This window comes from Myxine glutinosa, unplaced genomic scaffold (genome assembly GCF_964187855.1).
Source record: "Myxine glutinosa unplaced genomic scaffold, kmMyxGlut1.1 SCAFFOLD_2599, whole genome shotgun sequence".
NCBI lineage: Eukaryota > Metazoa > Chordata > Myxini > Myxiniformes > Myxinidae > Myxine > Myxine glutinosa.
Genome location: NW_027618693.1, coordinates 1,958 through 24,527, shown reverse-complemented (window position 1 = coordinate 24,527; position 22,570 = coordinate 1,958). Strand labels below are relative to the sequence as shown.

General features: G+C 47.8%; 1 protein-coding gene across 1 annotated transcript; it reads left to right on the top strand.

The window, feature by feature from the left end:
• Window positions 1-3,109: 3,109 nt before the first annotated feature.
• On the top strand, window positions 3,110-18,813 carry LOC144889322 (structural maintenance of chromosomes flexible hinge domain-containing protein 1-like; the record flags this gene model as incomplete). The annotated part of the gene is given in 8 exon segments (XM_078769450.1): window positions 3,110-3,186; window positions 3,489-3,628; window positions 9,244-9,322; window positions 13,553-13,714; window positions 14,508-14,590; window positions 14,705-14,838; window positions 16,463-16,571; window positions 18,694-18,813. Coding segments are annotated over 8 exon segments (858 nt in total), but the record flags the coding sequence as incomplete, so codon positions are not given.
• Window positions 18,814-22,570: the final 3,757 nt, after the last annotated feature.

Sequence of the window (22,570 nt, the reverse complement as noted above, 5' to 3'; positions counted from 1 at the left end):
TTGAGACGGCGATAGTCCCCGCACGGTCGCCATCCCCTGCCGGGCTTCGGCACGATGTACAGCGGCGACGCCCAAGCACTCTCCGAGCGCCGAACGATGCCGAGTCGCTCCAGGGTAACGAACGCCGCTTTTGCCACCGCCAGCTTCGTCGGCTCGAGGCGGCGTGCCCGGGCGTAGACCGGTGGCCCGACGGTGGGGATGTGATGGGCCACCCCGTGCTTGACGGCCCCCGCCGAGAAGGTGGGCCGCGTGAGGGCCGGGAAGCCGGCGAGGAGGCGGGTGAATTCGTCCGCTGCCGGAAGCGTACAGATCAACGTGGCCGGAACCGAACCGTTCGGCAAGCCGCTTGGCAAGCCGCTCGTTGAGCTGCTCGACGAGCTGGGCAGCGCACAAGCGAGCGAGGTGAACGTCTCGGCCTGGACAAGACGTCTGTGCTTTACGTCGACCAGGAGCCCATTAGCGCACAGGAAGTCCGCGCCAAGCAGTGCCATGGGCACGTCGGCGGTGACGAACGTCCATCGGAAAACCTGCCCTCCGAACCGCAGAGAGAGGCAGCGTTTTCCGTACGTACGGATGGGCGTCCCGTTCGCGGCAAGCAGCGCGGGGCCCCCGCTCGCGGCGTGCTTGTCTGACGTACCGGCGGGAACGACACTCACCTGCGCTCCCGTGTCGCACAGGTAACGGCGCCCGGATAAGGTGTCCGTTATGAACAGCAGGCTGCTCGAACGGCCGGCGCTCATCGCCACTATTGAGCGCCGGCCCGGCCGTTTCCCGACCTGTTGAAGGAGCATGGCGGATGACACTGCCGAGCCTCGTGGCCGAACTTGGCGTGGAACCAGCACCAGGTGGTGGAGCTGGAGGAGTGCGGCTGGCTCCGCCAGGCCGGGGGAGTTGGCGGTTTTCCCCACGGTGGCGGTTTTCGCCGCGGCGGTGGGCGGGGCGTGGCGGCGGTCATGAGGTGCGTATCAGCATGCTGCGTATGCTGTGTAAGCTGATGCTGTGGATCAGCATCATCAGCAGCATCAGCCTCGAGGTCCGTGACGGCCGCACCGACTCTCGCCCGCGTATCCGAAGCCGCGAAGTACCTGTCCGCCTCGGCTGCCAATGCTCGGGGTTCCGTTAGCACGGTCCCGGCCAACGCGAGGCGAACCTGCGCTGGAAGTTGGCGACGGAAAAGCGCCCGGAATAGAGAACCGGGGCTTCGTCGCCCAACAGTGACAGCATATGGTCCATTCGGACCGACGGGCGCGTGTCGCCGAGCTCAGGGAGATCCAGGAGGCGGTCGGCCCATGCGTCGTCCGTGAGGCCGAACGTGGCTAGGAGTAGCCGCTTGAGTGCCTCGTACTTGTGGCCGTCCGGTGGGTGGCGAAGGACGGACACAACTCGAGCGGCCGTGCCGGTCCCGAGGGAGGGGACGACATGGCAGTAGCGCGTGTCGTCGCCGGTGAGGCGCCGAAGCTGAAATTGGGCTTCGGCTTGGACGAACCAGACTTCGGCCTGAGCCTCCCAAAATTCGGGAAGTTTAATCGACATTGCGTTGTTGTTTGCCATTGCAATGGCGTCGTGTTCGGAAGGATCGCTATGGCAGATCCAACGTCGAGGTCACCATATGAAGTGCGATGCTGCGCATGCTAATGCTTACGCAAGGAGCAAGCGGACAACGCGGTTCATAAAAGAGTCTTTATTGAAAGTACTCAAACTGCAGCACTGAGCTGCTCCGGGCTGCGTGCCCCGTGTATATCTTGAGGCCACGCCTCTCTCTCGGGCGTGGCCGCCGCCCACTTGGTGCGCGGAATGATGTCACCACGCCAGTGGGCTTTCGTGTCCGCCACAGTATATCAATATGTCCGGGTAGGAAAGGTTAGGAAGAACATCGCGATCCTTGGACCATTGTGTAATTGCTGTCGCGTCCGGGTCCACAGGCAGATGACACAGCCTCAGTTTCTCGCAATACCGCGAAAACGCCTCAACGGGCAAGCTACGGGCCTAAACCGACAGGTCCGTCTGATCAAACGACAGCTTTCCCGCCATGTTGTTTGTGCCACCCAAGATGGCGGTCAGAACCGTTTGCCATGGACGACGCTCACGTGATGCAAGGCCTCCATGGTGAAGAATCACTTAAAAATTAAATAATTTTCGTACTGGTATCTGAATACATGTGCAGATCTTCACCAAAATCGAATAAATTCTTCCTTGTCACACACCCAACCTCTCCACCAAGTTTCGTCCAAATCCGTCCATAACTTTTTGAGATATCCTCCTTCATGTTGGTTTTGGCCCGAACTCACAATGCCCATGGTGAAGAATCACTTAAAAATTAAATAATTCTAGTATCCGAATCCATATTCAGATCTTCACCAAAATTGAATCGATTCTCCCTTGTCACACACCCAACCTCTCCACCAAGTTTCGTCCAAATCCGTCCATAACTTTTTGAGATATTCTGCTATATATATATATGTTAGTTTTGGCCCGATCTCTCCTCAATGGTGAAGAATCACTTAAAAAATTAAATAATCCTCATATCCGAATCCATATTCAGAACTTCACCAAAATCGAATCTATTCGTCCTCGTCACACACACAACCTCTCCATATGATATATATGAGACATCTTATTCACAGACAGACAGGGGTGCAAACACAACTTTGGTTGCGCAGGTAATTACACGTTTCCTCTTCAGCAACATCAACATGTAATTCATTTCTTGCGAAACATCTTTGCACAAACCCTAGTCCCTAATGTAACCGATTGGAGCGGTGTATTGCGAAAAACAAAATGGCATTTTCACGGCACGTTTGATCGAAACGGACATCTTTCAGTTCAGTCCAAGATTGCTTTTTTTTCCCCAACGACGTAAGAACACGGACGTATATAATTTTAAAAAATATATATATTATATATATATTTTTATATACGTCCGTGATCTGTGGTGGCTGGGTGGTGTTGTTTGGATAAAAATGTTTTTAAAGCAAACATGGATGGTTTTCTTTTTCATCCAGGCTTCTTTCTTGGACCTCTGTTCAAGTAATGAAATAAAAAATGTGTAAATTATGTGGGAAATAATAATCCTTCGAATTTTTATTGGCGTATAAAGGCGGCGAGGAGGCAGCAGAAGAAAAGGAAGAAGAAGATACCCACCGTCCCCGGAAACGATGGACGCCTCAAGTGCGCACATTGATATTGGTAGGAACTCAGAAATGTTTTGATCTGTGGCGGCTGGGTGGTGTTTGGATTACATGGAAAGCAAACCTGGATAGTTTTGTTTTTCATCCAGGCTTCTTCGGCGGTCGTTTTTTTTAAAGGATAAAATAAAAACTGTGAATTATGTGGGGAGTTGTAGTCATTCGAAAGTTTCTTCGAGAGTAATGAAGAGGAAGTAGATTACTTCCGTCTGTCCCCCGAAATTATGGACTACCCGGCGTACGCGCCAGCCGCAAATGAGCGGGCTGGTGTCGGATGTGAAATGTCTCTGTTGCCTTTGTCAGGATCCGTGGGTCTGCAGAACCAAGTATCGTCACGGCTCAGTCTGTTTGTATTCGACCGGCGAAATGACTCGACCAAGACGGCACCTTTTCCCTTGGTCATACCCCGGAGTTACGCGGCGCTCAGAAAACACGTGATACAGGTAAGTACGTAATGATCTCAAGATTGGTGCGTAACGTCACCACACAAAAATACCATTGATCATTGGCAAAAAAATTTATCGACTTTGTTAAGGGATTTTTACTCTTTAAATCCAGAGAGAACAGGAGGCTTTGAGACTAACGCGGTAACTTGGTTTATTGGGCAAGAGTCGAGCGGTCAGGCCTAACCAGCGGGTTCGTGAAAGACTTGGGCTAAAAACGTTCTCCCGTAAACGGCCTAAGGCGGGAATAACTGTGGCCGTTAACCCGACGATGCACGTGCGGGTCTGGGAGGCCTGGGCAGCTTTTTCGTTTTTGAATAACTTTATTATAAAAATTTGACAAAGTTAAGCTTTAAATTTGCATGACCTTACCTGGATGCTCCGAAAAGGTTGTGACACGTATTGCTTTGCTTTTTAGTCCCCTACCGGTGTACACCGGAGGGGACTATAGGTTTGCACGCCGTCCGTCCGTCCGTCTGTCAGTCCCTCCGTCCGTCTGTCAGTCCCTCCGTCCGTCTGTCAGTCCCTCCGTCCGTCTGTCAGTCCCTCCGTCCGTCTGTCAGTCCCTCCGTCCGTCTGTCAGTCCCTCCGTCCGTCTGTCAGTCCCTCCGTCAGTCAGTCCCTCCATCAGTCAGTCACGCAAAACAGTTTTCCGGACTTTTTTTTCCCTAAACTCTTAATGCTAATGATTTCAAACTTGGTACATGGTTTCCTCATGATAAGTTACAGATTAAGTTCGAACTTCACGACGTTTCGATCATTTTTGACAAAGTTATGGCACTTTGAACTTTGGGAATTCTGATAATTCTGATGCTCCTTAACTCAGTGCCATTTTAAGTTTTAATTTCCCTTAAAAAAGATTTTCTCTGCAATAATAGGACCGATTGAGATCAAATTTTCACCGTAGGAGGGACTCGGTCTGGAGAATATTTTAATGGTAATTATGACGTCACAGATCACGTGGTTCGGCCGCCATATTGATTTTCGTGAAAACACGAAAACCCCTTTTTCTCTGCAACGGCCAAACAGATCGAGGCCAAACTTTGCAGGCAGAATCGCATACCCATGACGAACAATGGTGATGTCATGCATCACATGGTTTCAGAGTTATGACGTTTTAAAGCATGAACCTTTAAAACCGAGCCGCTCCCTCATGTTTGATCCAATCGAGCGAGAGGAAACGTCAGATCTGTTCAGCATGTCAGTCCACTAAAATATCCTTTTGGAATTTGCGATAGGGCACGTGGTTTGGCAGATATCGTTAATTAAACGAAAATATTTAAAAAATGGATATCTCTTGTTTATTCGAGAGTTCTCAAGCCGCACCGCGCGCCCTCAGCCTCGTCTCGCGAACGTCAAAAGCGCGACGCAGCACGCGCTTTCGGGAGGGGCGGAGCCAAGCCGAGCAACATATATAATATACACATCGATCATTGATCGTGAACCAGAAAATATAATAAATTACTTATATTTAGCGACTCAAACGGTTCTTTATGAACAACTTTTGTTGTCGTGCTTCTGCTGACCTGACTGCAAGGTGTAAAAATCGAAGTCCCGAGTGCGAATCACAGGTGAGCCCGTCCTGAGGTAATTAGCGATTGGGAACGATTCAGAACCTGTGGGTAAATAGCCCTTGGTAATTTCCCCAACAGTTTTCCGGACGACAGACTGCCGGTAGGGGACATGTATTGCAGCGCAATACTCAGAATGCTTGTTTATCAAAAGAAAATTTGTTCAGTTACGATAAAAAATGCGAATCCATCACACGAGCCCATATTCACGCCCTTCGGGCCTCCCAGGCCTCCCAGGCCCGATACGTCATTGGCGTCGCGACGTCATTGGCGTTACTGGGTTCCGTTTGCATGATAATGGTACCGATTAACGATGCGAAACTCGTCCTGCAAACCTGTTGTCACATCTGTGACGTATTTGTTATTTTGCTGATCTTGACTTCGATTTGTAGAACTTCGATCCCTTTGACAAAGTTAAGCTTCATTTTATTCTTTTGATTTCTGAGAATACGAGGTGTCTTCATGTGGTTTACTTCATGTGGTTTACTTCATGTGGTTTACTTCATGTGGTTTACTTCATGTGGTTTACTTCATGAGGTGTCTTCATGTGGTTTACTTCATGAGGTGTCTTCATGTGGTTTACTTCATGAGGTGTCTTCATGTGGTTTACTTCATGAGGTGTCTCCATGTGGTTTACTTTATGAGGTGTCTTCATGTGGTTTACTTCATGAGGTGTCTCCATGTGGTTTACTTTATGAGGTGTCCATGTGGTTTACTTTATGAGGTGTCTCCATGTGGTTTACTTTATGAGGTGTCTTCATGTGGTTTACTTCATGAGGTGTCTCCATGTGGTTTACTTTATGAGGTGTCTTCATGTGCTTTACTTTATGAGGCGTCTTCATGTGGTTTACTTCATGAGGTGTCCATGTGGTTTACTTTATGAGGTGTCTTCATGTGGTTTACTTTATGAGGTGTCTTCATGTGGTTTACTTTATGAGGTGTCTTCATGTGGTTTACTTTATGAGGTGTCTTCATGTGGTTTACTTCATGAGGTGTCTCCATGTGGTTTACTTTATGAGGTGTCTTCATGTGCTTTACTTTATGAGGCGTCTTCATGTGGTTTACTTCATGAGGTGTCCATGTGGTTTACTTTATGAGGTGTCTTCATGTGGTTTACTTTATGAGGTGTCTTCATGTGGTTTACTTTATGAGGTGTCTTCATGTGGTTTACTTTATGAGGTGTCTTCATGTGGTTTACTTCATGAGGTGTCTCCATGTGGTTTACTTTATGAGGTGTCTTCATGTGCTTTACTTTATGAGGCGTCTTCATGTGGTTTACTTCATGAGGTGTCCATGTGGTTTACTTTATGAGGTGTCTTCATGTGGTTTACTTTATGAGGTGTCTTCATGTGGTTTACTTTATGAGGTGTCTTCATGTGGTTTACTTTATGAGGTGTCTTCATGTGGTTTACTTTATGAGGTGTCTTCATGTGGTTTACTTTATGAGTGTCTCTTCATGTGGTTTACTTTATGAGGTGTCTTGATGTGGTTTCCTTTATGAGGTGTCTTCATGTGGTTTACTTCATGAGGTGTCTTCATGTGGTTTACTTTACGAGGTGTCTTCATGTGGTTTACTTCAATGAGGTGTCTCCATGTGGTTTACTTTGAGGTGTCTCCATGTGGTTTACTTTGAGGTGTCTCTTCATGTGGTTTACTTTATGAGGTGTCTCTTCCTGTGGTTTACTTTACGTGGTGTCTCCATGTGGTTTACTTTATGAGGTGTCCATGTGGTTTACTTTATGAGGTGTCTCCATGTGGTTTACTTTGAGGTGTCTTCATGTGGTTTACTTTATGAGGTGTCTCTTCATGTGGTTTACTTTATGAGTGTCTCTTCATGTGGTTTACTTTATGAGGTGTCTTGATGTGGTTTCCTTTATGAGGTGTCTTCATGTGGTTTACTTTACGAGGTGTCTTCATGTGGTTTACTTTACGAGGTGTCTTCATGTGGTTTACTTCAATGAGGTGTCTCCATGTGGTTTACTTTGAGGTGTCTCTTCATGTGGTTTACTTTATGAGGTGTCTCTTCATGTGGTTTACTTTATGAGGTGTCCATGTGGTTTACTTTATGAGGTGTCCATGTGGTTTACTTTATGAGGTGTCTTCATGTGGTTTACTTTATGAGGTGTCTTCATGTGGTTTACTTTATGAGGTGTCTTCATGTGGTTTACTTTATGAGGTGTCTCTTAACTTGAGGTTCTTATTAACTTAACTTAACTCTTAACTTCTTCTTGTCTCTTAACCCATCACAGAGAGCTGGGGCATGGTTTTGTGCCACGGAGAGCTGGGGCATGGTTTTGTTCCACGGAGAGCTGGGGCATGGTTTTGTGCCACGGAGAGCTGGGGCATGGTTTTGTGCCACGGAGAGCTGGGGCATGGTTTTGTGCCACGGAGAGCTGGGGCATGGTTTTGTGCCACGGAGGGCTGGGGGCGTGGTTTTGCGCCACGGAGGGCTGGGGGCGTGGTTTTGCGCCACGGAGGGCTGGGGGCGTGGTTTTGTGCCACGGAGAGCTGGGGGCGTGGTTTTGTGCCACGGAGAGCTGGGGGCGTGGTTTTGTGCCACGGAGAGCTGGGGGCCTGGTTTTGTGCCACCGAGAGCTGGGGGCGTGGTTTTGTGCCACGGAGAGCTGGGGGCGTGGTTTTGTGCCACGGAGAGCTGGGGGCGTGGTTTTGTGCCGCGGAGAGCTGGGGGCGTGGTTTTGTGCCGCGGAGAGCTGGGGGCGTGGTTTTGTGCCGCGGAGAGCTGGGGGCGTGGTTTTGTGCCGCGGAGAGCTGGGGGTGTGGCTTTGTGCCGCGGAGAGCTGGGGGCGTGGTTTTGTGCCGCGGAGGGCTGGGGGCGTGGTTTTGTGCCGCGGAGAGCTGGGGGCGTGGTTTTGTGCCACGGAGAGCTGGGGCATGGTTTTGTGCCACGGAGAGCTGGGGCATGGTTTTGTGCCACGGAGAGCTGGGGCATGGTTTTGTGCCACGTAGAGCTGGGGCATGGTTTTGTGCCACGTAGAGCTGGGGCATGGTTTTGTGCCACGGAGAGCTGGGGCATGGTTTTGTGCCACGTAGAGCTGGGGCATGGTTTTGTGCCACGGAGAGCTGGGGCATGGTTTTGTGCGACGGAGAGCTGGGGCATGGTTTTGTGCCATGGAGAGCTGGGGGTTTGGGTTTGTGCCACGGAGAGCTGGGGGCGTGGTTTTGTGTGAAGGAGAGCTGGGGGCGTGGTTTTGTGCGACGGTGAGCTGGGGGCGTGGTTTTGTGCCGCTGGGAGCGTGGTTTTGTGCCGCGGAGATCTGGGGGCGTGGTTTTGTGCGGCGGAGAGCTGGGGGCGTGGTTTTGTGCCACGGAGAGCTGGGGGGCCGTGGTTTTGTGCCACGGAGATCTGGGGGCGTGGTTTTGTGCCACGGAGAGCTGGGGGTGTGGTTTTGTGCCACGGAGAGCTGGGGGCGTGGTTTTGTGCCACGGAGAGCTGGGGGCGTGGTTTTGTGCCACGGAGAGCTGGGGTGTGGTTTTGTGCCACGGAGAGCTGGGGGCGTGGTTTTGTGCCGCGGAGAGCTGGGGTCGTGGTTTTGTGCCACGGAGAGCTGCGGGCGTGGTTTTGTGCCACGGAGAGCTGCGGGTGTGGTTTTGTGCCATGGAGAGCTGCCCGGCGTGGTTTTGTGCCACGGAGAGCTGGGGGCGTGGTTTTGTGCCACGGAGAGCTGCGGGCGTGGTTTTGTGCCACGGAGAGCTGCGGGCGTGGTTTTGTGCCACGGAGAGCTGGGGGCGTGGTTTTGTGCCACGGAGAGCTGGGGGCGTGGTTTTTTGCCACGGAGAGCTGCGGGCGTGGTTTTGTGCCACGGAGAGCTGCGGGTGTGGTTTTGTGCCATGGAGAGCTGCCCGGCGTGGTTTTGTGCCACGGAGAGCTGCGGGCGTGGTTTGGCAAAATATTAGATGAAGTAAAGGTCTTCGGTTCACCAGGGGTAGTAGTTTGTATATTAACCTTTCCCATTTTTGCGATACGAGGTCTTATTGCTCACTTTCTCCTTTATTTTCCTTTTTTCTTCCCAATCTTTCCTGCAGAAGTTAAACATTCCCACGGAGGAGGTCTTTGTACTTACCAATGTGGAAAGAAAACAAATCTGTGATGAAGAATCATTTGGTGAGTTGTCAAGTGCAACAACAACATGCATTTTAAGGCCATTTTCCCTGCTGGAGTGGGGGTTAGCGTTGCGGTCCCCATGACGATCTTCTCCATTTTGCCCTAATTTCTGCATCTCTCCTTGTTAACCCCCTTGCCTGCATTTCTTCTTCGACCATCTTTAGCCAAGTCTTTCTCGGTCTTCCCCGTCCTCTACTTCCTTCCACATTCATTTCCATCACTCTTCTCAACCGGTCACTTTCATCCTTCCTCAACACATGACCAAACCATCTCAAACTGTTTCTCTTCACAGCATCCATCACAGGCTCTATTCCCATCATCTTTCGCAATTCATCATTTGTCTTCATCTCTCTCAACGATACTCCGCACATCCACCGAACCATTCGCATTTCCACCCTTTCCAGCTTTCGTTGCTGCTCTACGTTCATTACCCATGTCTCGCTCCCATAAATCACAACACTTCTCACACATGCAGCATACACCTTTCCCTTCAGCTTCAACGACACTCCCATCCTCCTCAGCACGCCACTCAGTTCCCGAAACTTCTTCCATGCACATCTCACTCCAGCAACTGCTGCCGAATCTGATCCACCTTCTCCATTCAGCATGTCTCGGAGGTAGCAAAATGTTTTCACACCTTACAGCTTCACGCCGTCTCCAAGATCCAACTCAACATTTCCTCCATCTGCAGCTCCCTCTGTGCACACCTTACATTTGAATGTAGCTGCCACACTGGTTAATGACCCTCTCAGACCACTACATTTTTGATGAACCCACTCAGCACACATTGTACATTAAATGGAGTTCACTCTGACACCCTTCCTGCACACAGCACATGGCCACTTCCCAGTTCTTTCCACCTCACCACATGCTTTACCACTTGCCATCACCTTCGTCTTTCCGATATTCACCTTCAGACCTTTTGTCTCCATGCATTCCTTCCACTTGTTCATCTTTTCCTTCAGTCCATCCATACTTTCCGCAATCAACACCAGATCATCTGCATACAACAACTCCCACGGTAAACCCTCCTTTACGTTCTGAGCCAGCACCTCCATCACAGCTACAAATAGTAATGGACTTCATACCGACCCCTGATGCACTTCCACCTTCACCTCAAACTCACCACAGTTCCGGTCCTTCGTCCTTACAGCTGTGCGCGCTCTTTTGTACATTGCCATCACTACTCTGATCAACCATTCCTCCACTCCTAACTTCCTCAATGCCCATGTCACGACTTCGCGTGGAACCCTATCGAATGCTTTTCCAGATCAACAAACCCAAGAAACAACTTCTTCCTCTTCTCTATGTACTTCTCCTGCAACTGCCTCACAATAAAGAGCGCGTCTGTCGTTCCTCTTCCTGGCATAAATCCAAACTGCATTTCGTCGATCTTCACCTTCTTCCTTATCCTCCTCTCCAACACCCTTTCCAATACCTTCATTCCATGCTCCAATAACTTTATCGCTCTGTACGAGCCACACTCCAGAGGGTCACCTTTCCCCTTGAAAAGAGGGACGAGGGTACTCAGTTCCCAAGCCACTGGAATGCGGCCTTCTTTCACCACCAGATTACAGATCTCTGTCATTCTCTTCACACCCCAACTTCCTGCTGCCTTCAACATTTCTCCCACAACTCCCGTCAGCCCTCCCGCTTTTCTACTCTTCATTGCTTTTATCGCTTCCTCAACTTCTTTCTCAGTTATCTTCTCTGCCAGTCCTAAAACTGGGTTACTCTCTATGTTGCCATCCCATTCATTCTCTGTATTCAACAGCATTTCCATATATCTTTTCCATCTTCCTTTAATTCCATCTGGGTCCACAACGATTTGTACCACTTCATCCTTCAAGCAACTCACCCCCATCACATCACACCTCTCTTTCGCTATCTGCTTTGCAATCCTGAATACCGCTCTCTGACCCTCTTCCGAATCCAAGTGTTCTCCGAACATTTTCCTACATGTCTCCTGCGCCTTTGCTACCTCTTTCTTTGCAGCCTTCTTGGCTGCCTCATAACTTTCATGCTCTGCTTTTTCTGGTCCCGTACCCTTTGCCTTCTGCCACTCCTTGAACTTCTTCCTCTTCTCGTCAATCCACTTTCCAACTTCATCATTCGACCACCATGTTTCCGAGTGCCTCGGTGGTCCTTTTGTCCATCCACATACCTCACCAACGGCTCCCAACAGACTAGGTTTCATTGACATCCAACCACTTTCAAGCTCAACCACATCATCCTCGACCCTACTCAGCCTCTCTTTTAATGCCTCCCTTACTGTCACCTCTTTCAACCTCCACACCTTCATTCTCGGTTGGTACTTCACCCACCGAGCTCTCCTCGCACCTTTCACCCTTACGTCGCAGACAACCAAGTGGTGCTGTGAAACAGCCTCCTCCCCCGGGATCACCTTTGTGTCCCGGAGGTGCCCCCTATCTCGCCTACGCACCATCAGGTAGTCAACGGTTGTCGTCGACCCACCTGACGTGTATGTAACAAGCTTATTATCCTCTTTCTGAAACTGAGTATTACAAATCAACAAATCAGCTCCATCAGCAAACTCCAAAATCCTTTCACCTTCTCCATTTCTCACACCATATCCGTAACCCCCATGAACTCCGTCAAAACCATCCATACTCCTTCCCACATGTCCATTTAGGTCTCCTCCTACCACAACAACTTCCTCATCTTTCACGTTTTCCATCAGCTTCTCTATCGCACACCAGAACTTGTCCTTCTCTTCATCGCTTCGACCAACCTGCGGAGCATATCCCGAGATGACGTTCACCAAGAGCTTTCCAATCATCATTTTCACCATCAACCTATCACTCACTCTAGTCACACTCACCATACTGTCTACAAACTCCTCAGAAAACAGGACACCAACACCATTCACGCCTTCCGGGCACCCTTGCCACACAAACTTGTATTTCTGTCCCTGCCTACCCTTCACCATTCTCACACCACTTCCCTTCCATCTCGTCTCTTGCACACAACATATGTCCACTCTTCTTCTGACCAATACTTCCACCACTTCTCCTGATCTCCCTGTCATTGTCCCTGCATTCCATGTCCCAAACCTCAGAAACCGATCTCCACTTCGGGCTGTACCCTGCCCATATTCAACAACACAAACAACATGCATTTTAAAGGCCATTTTTCCTGCTAGAGCGGGGGTTAGCCTTGTGGTCCCCATGACAATCTTCTCCATTTTGCCCTATTTTCTGCATCTCTCCTTGTTAACCCCTGCCCATATGTAGTTGTAATTGTCATGGTTCTCTTTTTGAGACTTTTTTTTTTTTGCCGGATGCCCTTCCTGACGCCAACCCTCTTAGTCGCCTCTTACGACACGCAGGGATACGGCGTACCTATTCTTATCCAGGGTACACACTGGGAAACGTTTAACACATGGAAATTCTGGGGGGTGGGGGGGGGGGGGCTGCGTCAGCATCACGGCTACGATTTTAATAATATTTAAATAAAACCATGTTTCCTGGATAGAGACAAACATTATTTATTGAAGGTTTATTATTGTTTGGAAAACTCTTGGCATTTTTTTTTTTTTTTTTTTGTAATTAGCTATTTAGGTTAAACTGGCAAGGAAAATGATGGACATGCATGAAATTGATGATAGACCCAGGTGTGCGAACCCTGTAGTTGGTGCACGTTAAATAGCCTCCAGTCTTTCATGAGGTGTCAGTGATTTGCCATTGGCAACTGGATCAGATTGCAAATTCCTGCATCCTCTGCAGCCTGGTGTTGGCTTAGCGGTTAGGGTGCCGGCTTGGGATCCTGGGATCCTAGGTTCGAATCCCGGTCGATCGCTGAATTAACACCAGGGGGGGTTGACTCAGCCTGCCATCCTTCCGAGGTCGGCAAATTGAGTACCAGCTTGCTGGGATGAATGATCCTGGTGTGTACCCTGGCTTAGAATAGGTACACTGTATCCCTGCGCATTGTAAGAGGCGACTGAGGGTTGGCGCCAGGAAGGGCATCCGGCCATAAAAACATTGCCTCAAACAGGGAACCATGATTGTCATGGGGCCTGCAATGCTGACCCCTGCTCTAGCGGGGAAAATGGCCTTAAAACGATCATTCATTCATTCATTCATTCTGCAGAGTGCCTTGTGTTACCTCGTGTCCCATCGATACCCATTCTAGGAGGGTAAAACTTGCCAAGAGACTGCTTTGACAGAACGTAAGAGCATTGTACATTGTGCGTGTTACCTGTTGCAGTTTTCCATGTGACTGAGCGCTCTACAATCTGCGTGCTATCTGATGCAAAGCAGCAGCTTGAATCTCCAACTCAAGTGGAGGTGCACTTTCTGCCACACTATGACACGCTGGTTAAAAGTGGCATGTACGAGTACTACGCCAGTGAAGGACACAACCCCTTGCGTAAGGAGCCTTGGGCCATTGACATTGGAGGAATTGATTTCATTTGTAATAGTCTTTGTATGTGATGCATTTTCCGTCCACAAAAATTGTGAATTTTTCGACACGTCTCGTCACGCACGCCACCCCCAAACACGCCACCCCCAAACACGCCACCCCCAAACACGCCACCCCCAAACACGACACCCCCAAACACGCCACCCCCAACACGCCACCCCCAACACGCCACCCCCAACACGCCACCCCCAACACGCCACCCCCAACACGCCACCCCCAACACGCCACCCCCAACACGCCACCCCCAACACGCCACCCCCAACACGCCACCCCCAACACGCCACCCCCAACACGCCACCCCCAACACGCCACCCCCAACACGCCACCCCCAACACGCCACTCCCAACACGCCACCCCCAACACGCCACCCCTAAACACGCCACACTCGCCAAACACCACTCCACACCACTCCACACCACCCCCACACCACGCCGCACACACCAAACATCACTCTACACTACTACTCCACACCATGCCACTGCACTCCACACCTCACCTCACCACCCCATACACACCCCAACCACCCTTTTTCAACCACCCTCACCGTCCCTTTCATGTAATGCCCAATCACCCTGATCCCTCCCCCACCCACCCATCCCTCTATTCCTTTCTCCCAACCTCCTCTTTGTTCTGCTGTCCTTATTTATATATTTTGTTGTTCTGAGATCATTTGTGTGCTAAATTTGAACCTGCATCCACCCCGCTCCAACTTTCCCCACCCTTTATTCTTGTATTTCAGCGTATGCTTTAGCAGAGTTGATTGACAATTCCCTGGCTGCTACTGTTGATAATAAAGGAAAGCGAGAAATTGAAATCAGAGTGGTATGTATCTGTCAAAGCCACAACTTTGGGCCTATGCTTTATAATGAAGGCTTTTTGCTGTTAGCATGACCCCTCGTTTTCTTCGTCTGTCACTTTCCTCCTTCCCGAATGCAGGTATATGATGACTCACTCAGCAAGACCACTGTGATTGTCATCGACAACGGAAGAGGCATGACGACCAAGGAGCTGAACAACTGGGCCATCTACCGTGCTTCCAAGTTTGTCCACTGCAGAAAAAGCACGGAAGCGTACGTGCAGCGCTGCTGTATTTTTCTGTTATTTCCTTGCCTATAATTTTGCTATTTCAGTACAACTTAACGTTTCACCTTTTTAGAGACCATTGGATCTATTCGGTGTGCCGGAAAGTAATATCCTTTTAAAAGTTATGTATTCCTTTTTTTTCTTTTTTTCTTTTTTGTATACGGAATTGTAATTGTATTGTATTGAATTTTGAATTGTATTGAATTGTATTGAATTTTGTATTGAATATTGTATTGAATTATATATTTAATTATAATTGTATTGAATATTGAATTGTATTGAATTTTGATATTTGAATTGTATTGTATTTTTGTAACTTTTCTTTCATAGCTCGTGAAAGAGCTAACATTTATCACACAAACAAATCAAACAAGCAAACAAAGTATATAAAGAGGGGAGCGGTAGACAAGATGGGGAGAGAAGGGTTTAGCACATAAACACAACATTTGAGAGCAGGGACATCGGGAATGTGTTGGAGGGGGAGGCGGCGTGGGAAGGGGGGGGGGGGGGGGTGGGAGAAGTATAAACACAAGGACACCAAGGACTTCCAGGAAAGAAGTTGGTATTTCAAAAAAGTGGATTTGGGGTGAAATTAGCGGGGGTAGAAAAGATCAAGGTTTTGGATGGGGGAAGATAGATGGTGGTGAACAGCTGTTTTAAAGACATGGTGGGAGGAGTGGGATTGAAGAGAGTGAGGGAGTTTGTTCCAGAGGCAGGAGAAAAGAGGAATGAAGGAGTGAAGGTGAGCAGAGTCTTGATTTTGGCAGTTTAACCATAAGAGAGTTGCAGGCAGATCTTGTGCGACCTGTAGGAATATTTGGGGGACAGAGCCCAGAGAGAGCTGGAGGAGCAAGGCCGGAGAGGAGTTACATTTCCTCTTTGAAAAACGACATCTTTCCGGTACACAGAATATTTCAGAAATTTTCTACTTGGTTCCATCTTCGTAACACAGTCAGTGGTCGGCAATTTAATTGGGTTTTTTTTAAAATACAGGAGTTAGGCTCAACCTACCTCACTTCCTCACTTGCCTTCATCCTCACCCTCTCACATGGCACAAGCTGACACATAATGGAGAAAAAGGATTCTTCAACATATTGTAATGTGTGCGCGGCCGTTACTTGATCACTTGCACACTGGGGCGTACACCTTCAAATTTGCCAATCACCCGATTGGCTGAATTGAACTGTGAGCGGCAGGAATGCTGACGGCAACCGATTCCTCCGCCCATTTCCGGCTTTCATTTTACTTCCGATCGCAAACCAAAATGGTAACTTAATGTTGTCAACAAACAATTTAATAACGCGAATTGTGATAGATTTACAGGAAACTCGTGATTATGGATTGATTGATTATGGAGAGCTGGCCCATAAATGGAAATGTGTGATTATTTGAGAGCCACTCCCTTAAGGTGGATAATGTAATGTTTTTGTACCTTTTGGGTTGCACTGTAATATTTTCCTTAGGGGGTGTAGTGAACAGCAAGCAGATTCCTCTTGTCAGTGTTCACAGTCAGAACCACATATGCTTTTTAAATACAATATATAGTGTCCTTCATTTCCTATTCTCTTGGCTTTTTGTTTGTTTGTTTTCCCTCTTTTCCTATTAAAACAGTGCTAAACAGGCCAAATGTGGTAAAAGTTTGAGAAGTCTCAACAGCAACATCTCATTCTTTGGTGTGGGCGGAAAGCAGGCATCGTTTCACATTGGACAATGTGTCAGGGTGCGTCATCTTCCTCTGCTTTATCATACCCTGTCAATCAAGTTCTTTGTCATTCCCGTCCATCAAGCACTTCGGCGATACCAATTTGACATGGACTTTTGTTTCCACTCGCAATTGAACTTGTATGTACCTGCCAAAAATGATACTTTTTCAATGTACGTACCGTATTTTTTTTCCTGCATTTTAGGCGATACTTTTTCCTCGAAAGTCAGGGCCTCGACTTTTACTCAGAATCGACTTTGTTTTGCATTTGTTTGAAGTCAGTGCGGGACATCGTTCTTAATTGTCTTCATTGAAAACCTCTTGCCCACAAAGTGCTCTTGAACACACTTCCTTGCTGGGCCATCTTGACCGTTCTGTAAATTTCAACAGCTTTTTCAGTTCGCCAGACCAGAAATTTCGCTTTTTTCTTTTCTTTTCCTCTTGCCACATTTTTGATTATCGGCAGATAAATTGTAGCCATGATTGTGGGTTTTGGTTACCAACACAACAATCGGTGGGGGTGTGGGTGGGGATATTCCAAGTATTTCACAGGCCAGATGGGCATTGGACCATTACCAGAAGTTGCGCTAGTTATTTTTACCTGACTTTAGCATCGACGATAGACATCGTTAAATGCCATTAATATGTGAAACCAAACTTTTGTGAATGCAAATAGACTCTGTTGGACTAATGGTTAGACGGAGCGTCCACTCTGCAAGGTCGGCAGTTTGATTCTGACACTAGCCGAGTCGTACCGAAGGCTTTAAAAAGGGTACATGTTGCTTGACGCTCAGCATTTGGCTCCCATGGGTAGGAGGAAATTTATTCCTTCATTTGTCCCGCTCGGTGCTGAGAGAAAAATATGCCATGAAGATGGTGTCGCTGGTACCTAGCATGCTCTTTGCTTGGAATTTAACTTTCCCCAAACTCGTTGGCTGTGCTTGTCTGAAATATTGTCCGGTGTTGTCTTGTGTGTTTGACATCAGTGTGCACGATGTGTTACTGCTCCTCCATGAGCCTTAGATCCTGTCAAAAAAAAAAAAAAAATCAAACTAGGAAATATAAATCTGCGTGAAAGTATCCATGGCGATGCCAACCTACCTGTGCGGCCAGTTACATTTAATCTGTTTATGGTCACAAGAAGAGTTGAAGGCCACATTAGAAAGCACACGAGAGAAAAGAGAATGTAAAAGGGCGAATGCTTCCAAATGGAGTTATGATCTGAAAAAGGATTTTAAATGGGCACATGACATGACCTTTGACCTGTTGAACCCAAAATTGAATCAACTCATCTTTGTATTACAGTCCAAACATGTGCCAAGTTTAGTCAAAATCCCTTCAGCCGTAAGTTAATGTGATAGCAATATTATTTTCAATTAAAGAGCACATGCACTTCGACATTTGATCTTTTGAGCATGGAACCAACTTTCTATTACAGTCTAGACTTGTGCCAAGTTTGGTTGAAGTATTTTTCAGTGGTTCATAAGTTATTGCGGTAAAAAAGATTTTCAATTAATGGCCACATGACCTTAGACCTTAGACCTTTTGAATCCAAAATGTAATCCACTCCTCTTTGTATTACAGTCCAAACTTGTGCCAAGTTTATTTGAAATCCCTTCAGTCACAAGTTATTGTGGTAACAAATTTTCAATTGAAGTTCACTTGACCTTTGACCTTTTGATCCCAAAATGTAATCCACTCTTTGTAGTGGAGTCGGTATTTGTGCCAAATTTAGGTGAAATCCCTTCAGTCACAAGTTATTGTGGTAACAGATTTTCAATCAAAGATCACTTGACCTTTGACCTTTTGGACCCGACATGTAATCACTTCATCGATGTATTACAATCGAACCTTCTGCCAAGTTTGGTTGAAATAGCCTCAGTGGTTCACAAGTTACTATAGTAACAAAAATTAAATGACGGGCGGATGCATGGACGGACAATCCAAAAACATAATTCCTCCAGCCTCCAGCTTTTGGCTGCGGAGGCAGAAAAAAGTTAAAAGGCAAGCAACATTAAAAAGCTCAGAACTAATTGCTTTTCACGGTGTAAACATTCAACGTTGTAACAAGTTTATACTTTTCTTTTTTTCATCACCCAAATCTGCTGCTTTGATGCTTCTGCTTATTTTGTGTGTGCAGATGATTACCAAGCCAGCAGCTTCGATGGATGTCCATGAGATCGAGTTGTCAAAGGATGATTTTGAGAAGAAAGAAGATAACAGGAAGGCAATATACACGGGATTTATCTCCTCTCGGAAGGTATGTTCCTTCCTGCAGTTTATCCCTTTCCCAAATGCGTGACTATGAGGGCTGTTAAAAATGTTATTTGGAATGAGATGCACACAATAGTCCAAGACATGCCAGCCTCTAATATTCATGATTGTGGCCCTTAACTTCAATGCACTTGCTCCATTTGCATTTCTGAATATTTTTACGTTTTTTGGGGGGGGTGGGGGGGGGGGGGGGGGTTAACCAAGATTAAATGTTCACCACATGGGGTGTTGCACTGCTAATTAGTGGTAGGGTTTAAGGATAATTTTCTCCAGTGCGTGTGCTTACCCTCTGGAGTCTTACCCTAACGTGTTTCCTGCCATGGCCGGTCATGTAAAACCTCCTTTAAATTACAACCATCAACTACAAGCCCTGGTGTTGGGCTAGCGGCTAGGGTGTCAGCTTAGGATCCTAGGATCCTGGGTTCGAAACCCGGTCGATCGCTGAATTAACGCCAGGGGGGTTGACTCAGCCTGTCATCCTTCCGAGGTCGGCTAATTGAGTACCAGTTCACTGGTAATTCCCTGCTTGTCGTTAAAGGCGGCAAAAAGGGTTGGCGTCAGGAAGGGCATCCGGCCGTAAAACATTGCTTCAAAAAGGGGACCGAAAAACAACAACTACCACGGTTCCCGAAAAAGGCCAACCCCCGCTTGCGGGGAAAAATGGCCTCTAAAGGTGTTTTTTTTTTTTTTTTTTTTTTTTTTTTTTTTATAACTACAAGCAGGCAGGACGCGATCGGACTAAGCCTGCCCTCATGTACCTAATAAGAAAATGGCCCTGCCCACAAGAGGCGGCGAATACGGGGGGAGGGGAGAGAGAGTGGTCAAGAAAGCCGGCAGGCCACGCTCCGAGTGACAAGATTGGGCCGTAGGACGTGGGTGGGGCGAACTGGGAGGGAAACGAGCTGATTGGCTCTGGGTTTTGAAGAAGGAGAGTGCGCTTGGTGGTCGGAGCGGACAAGACGCTGGCCATTTTTTGTGCTAAAAAGTATGCGCGCTTTTTGGAGCTTTTGCTGCATCGACCCTTTTAGGGTTGTTTTGGCTCCAGTCTATTCGGAGGCGGAGGAGGCCGGCTTCACCACTTGCCTAGACGCACGGGGTTTTGTCGAGCGTCGCCGAATTGAGCACTATGGCACGGGAGGCCTGAACATGACAACCGCCATAAGTCGCTAAAAAGGGCCATTTGGGACGCAGATAAGTGACACCACAAAAAGGGAGATTTTTTTTGTTTTTATTTTATCTTTCCCCTGTCATGTTTGTGAGTCGGGTCTATGAGGTACCTCTGGAGAAATCGGTTTTTACCTCAACGTTTATTTCATCCGCGTCGTATTTGCTTTATTGTCATTAAATCATTATTGTTGAAGTTATTGTGGTGTTTGCATGTTTTGTGGGTTCGGGAATAAACCCATGTCTTTCGTTGTATAAATGCCTCGCATCTCTTCCATCCTGTGCACGGAAATTAACCGCCATATATTCGGCTGGTTGCCTCGGAGTTAAAGCAGTTCGGCTATTCGTCCAAGAGTTGTCTTAACTATCTGCCGACACGAGAATATCTATGCCAGGCGAATATCCGTTTAAAGATTACTCCTTCAGCCACATCTCAGTTGTTTCAGTCTGTTCCTAAACATCGGATAAAAGTGGATAATAGCAGCAGAAAAGGCTGCTTTGTAAACATCAAAGTATTGTGGATATTTTGGAAACCTTAAAGGGGAACACAAGTATTTTGTGCATTTTTAGCACAAAAAATGTATTGTCGCATGACTCCCCCTCGGTTAAGACCGGGGAAATCACGAATAGCAATCGAGCTTACTTGAGGTGTTCGGGACAATGGCGAATTTCACTCTATGCGTGGGAGGAAAGGAAAGAAGAAGAAGCAGCGAGATTTACCTGACGGTCCGCGTACAGTCTTCAACCTGCAAAAAGTAACTCACAAACGAAAATGGAATTATGCACAAAAAAGGAACGATTTATTATTCGGAACCCGAGAACAATGGACGCGACGATAAATGAATAAACCTCGGTTGGGATCCCACTCAGACTTCAACAACAGGACAAAGGAAGAATTAAATAAAAGCAATCGTTGTGGCTCTGTGTGGTGTGGCTTATCTGTCTGGATGCAGCGTCCGTCAGGAATCGTCGGGCTTGAGCACGGTCGTCCGACGCAGGCCTCCCCGTGCCCCCGTTCAGCAGGCCTCGATGCGTCCTCGCTTCCGCTCCCCCAGGCCCACGTACGCTGCTGCCGGCAAGCCTCGCGTCCCCGCGTGAATGCCGGGCAAGAGGATCGTCGGCGCTCCAACGTCTCTCCAATGCCCAACAAGCGAGGCAATCTTCGGATCGCAAGGGAAGAGGTCCAAACGGAGAGAAAGGAAAAGAGGTCCGGGCAGGAAGGAATCCAACAACGAGAAGAGGAAATACCAGCGAGCGAGTCGTTTTGTCGCTCGTCTGACGTCAGCTCTCTTCCCCTCCAACCAGTGTGTCGTTTATTGGTGGTCTTTCGCGCCCTCATACGTCGCCGGCGCTTCTCCTTCAATCAGCGCGTTGCCTCTTGTGGTTCTTTCGTGCCCTCCTCACTGATTGGCCGAGCATCTCGCGCCTTTGGTGTTAGTCATTGGTGGGTGGCCAATCAGTGTGGCACGTCCTTCACCTTCCTCTCCAATCGGTGTTCTGGTTGTTGCTCGCCCTTCCCCCTGGCCAGTCAAGCGCCTTACTGGGCATGGTTCCCCGCCTGCCTGTGCGATGTTTGCCTGCCATGCCGCCGTAGTGTGTGGTTGCTTCCGGTCTGTTCCTCCAGTCAGGTTTTATTATGAGAGGGAAGTTAATTAGTGTGTATGCGCTGATGGGCCTCGCTAATGTATCTGAGTGCGTTGCCATACGGGACACCGGGATGATCACAGGTTTCACACACGTGGGAATTAGCATAATCCCTGCAACTATTTATCACACGATCATCCTTGTATGATCACAGGTATACGCTTAATCTGACAAACCGCCTAAACAAACTTATTACAGGCGAGGTTCTCCAGCACGACGATCGAAGCACCGACCTATGCAGATCTACCTGGATCTATATACACTACCGGTCAAAAGTTTTAGAACACCTAAATTTTTCCAGTTTTTATTGAATTTCAGCAATTCAAGTCTGGTGAATAACCTGAAATGGTACAAAGGTAAGCAGTAACTGCTTGAGGTTAAAAAAAAAAAAAGTTTAGGTTCGCAAAAATGGGAAAATAATTTAAATTTCACAATTATTGCAAAAAAAAAAAAAGGCCTTCTTCAGGGAACAAGTAATGGGTTAACAACTTACAGCTGTTCTGCAGCAATGTAAGTAAATTAAGCCTTGAAAGGTGATGCAAACAATTCCTGCAGGTGTCCCAACCTCTGCTGATTACTTGATTAAAAACCCCCTGTCTGTATAAAAGCAGTATTGGAACAGACTGTCATTACACCCTCTGAAGCATTATTTGGACAATATTGCACTGCAGGAAGTAGTATATTGGAAATTATGATGAAACCTAGGTTGCTAAACCTAGGTTTAGTCATAATTTATAATAAAATTATGACAACCATAGAGGAAACTCTGACAGGAAGAGGTCTGGCAGACCCAAAGCCACAACAGAATCAGAAGACAAGTTTCTGAGAGTCAACAGCTTGCGTGATAGGCGGCTCACAGGACAACAGCTTCAGGCACAGCTTAACACTGGTCGAAGTAAGCAAGTCTCAGTTTCTACTGTCAGTCTCTTTCTCTT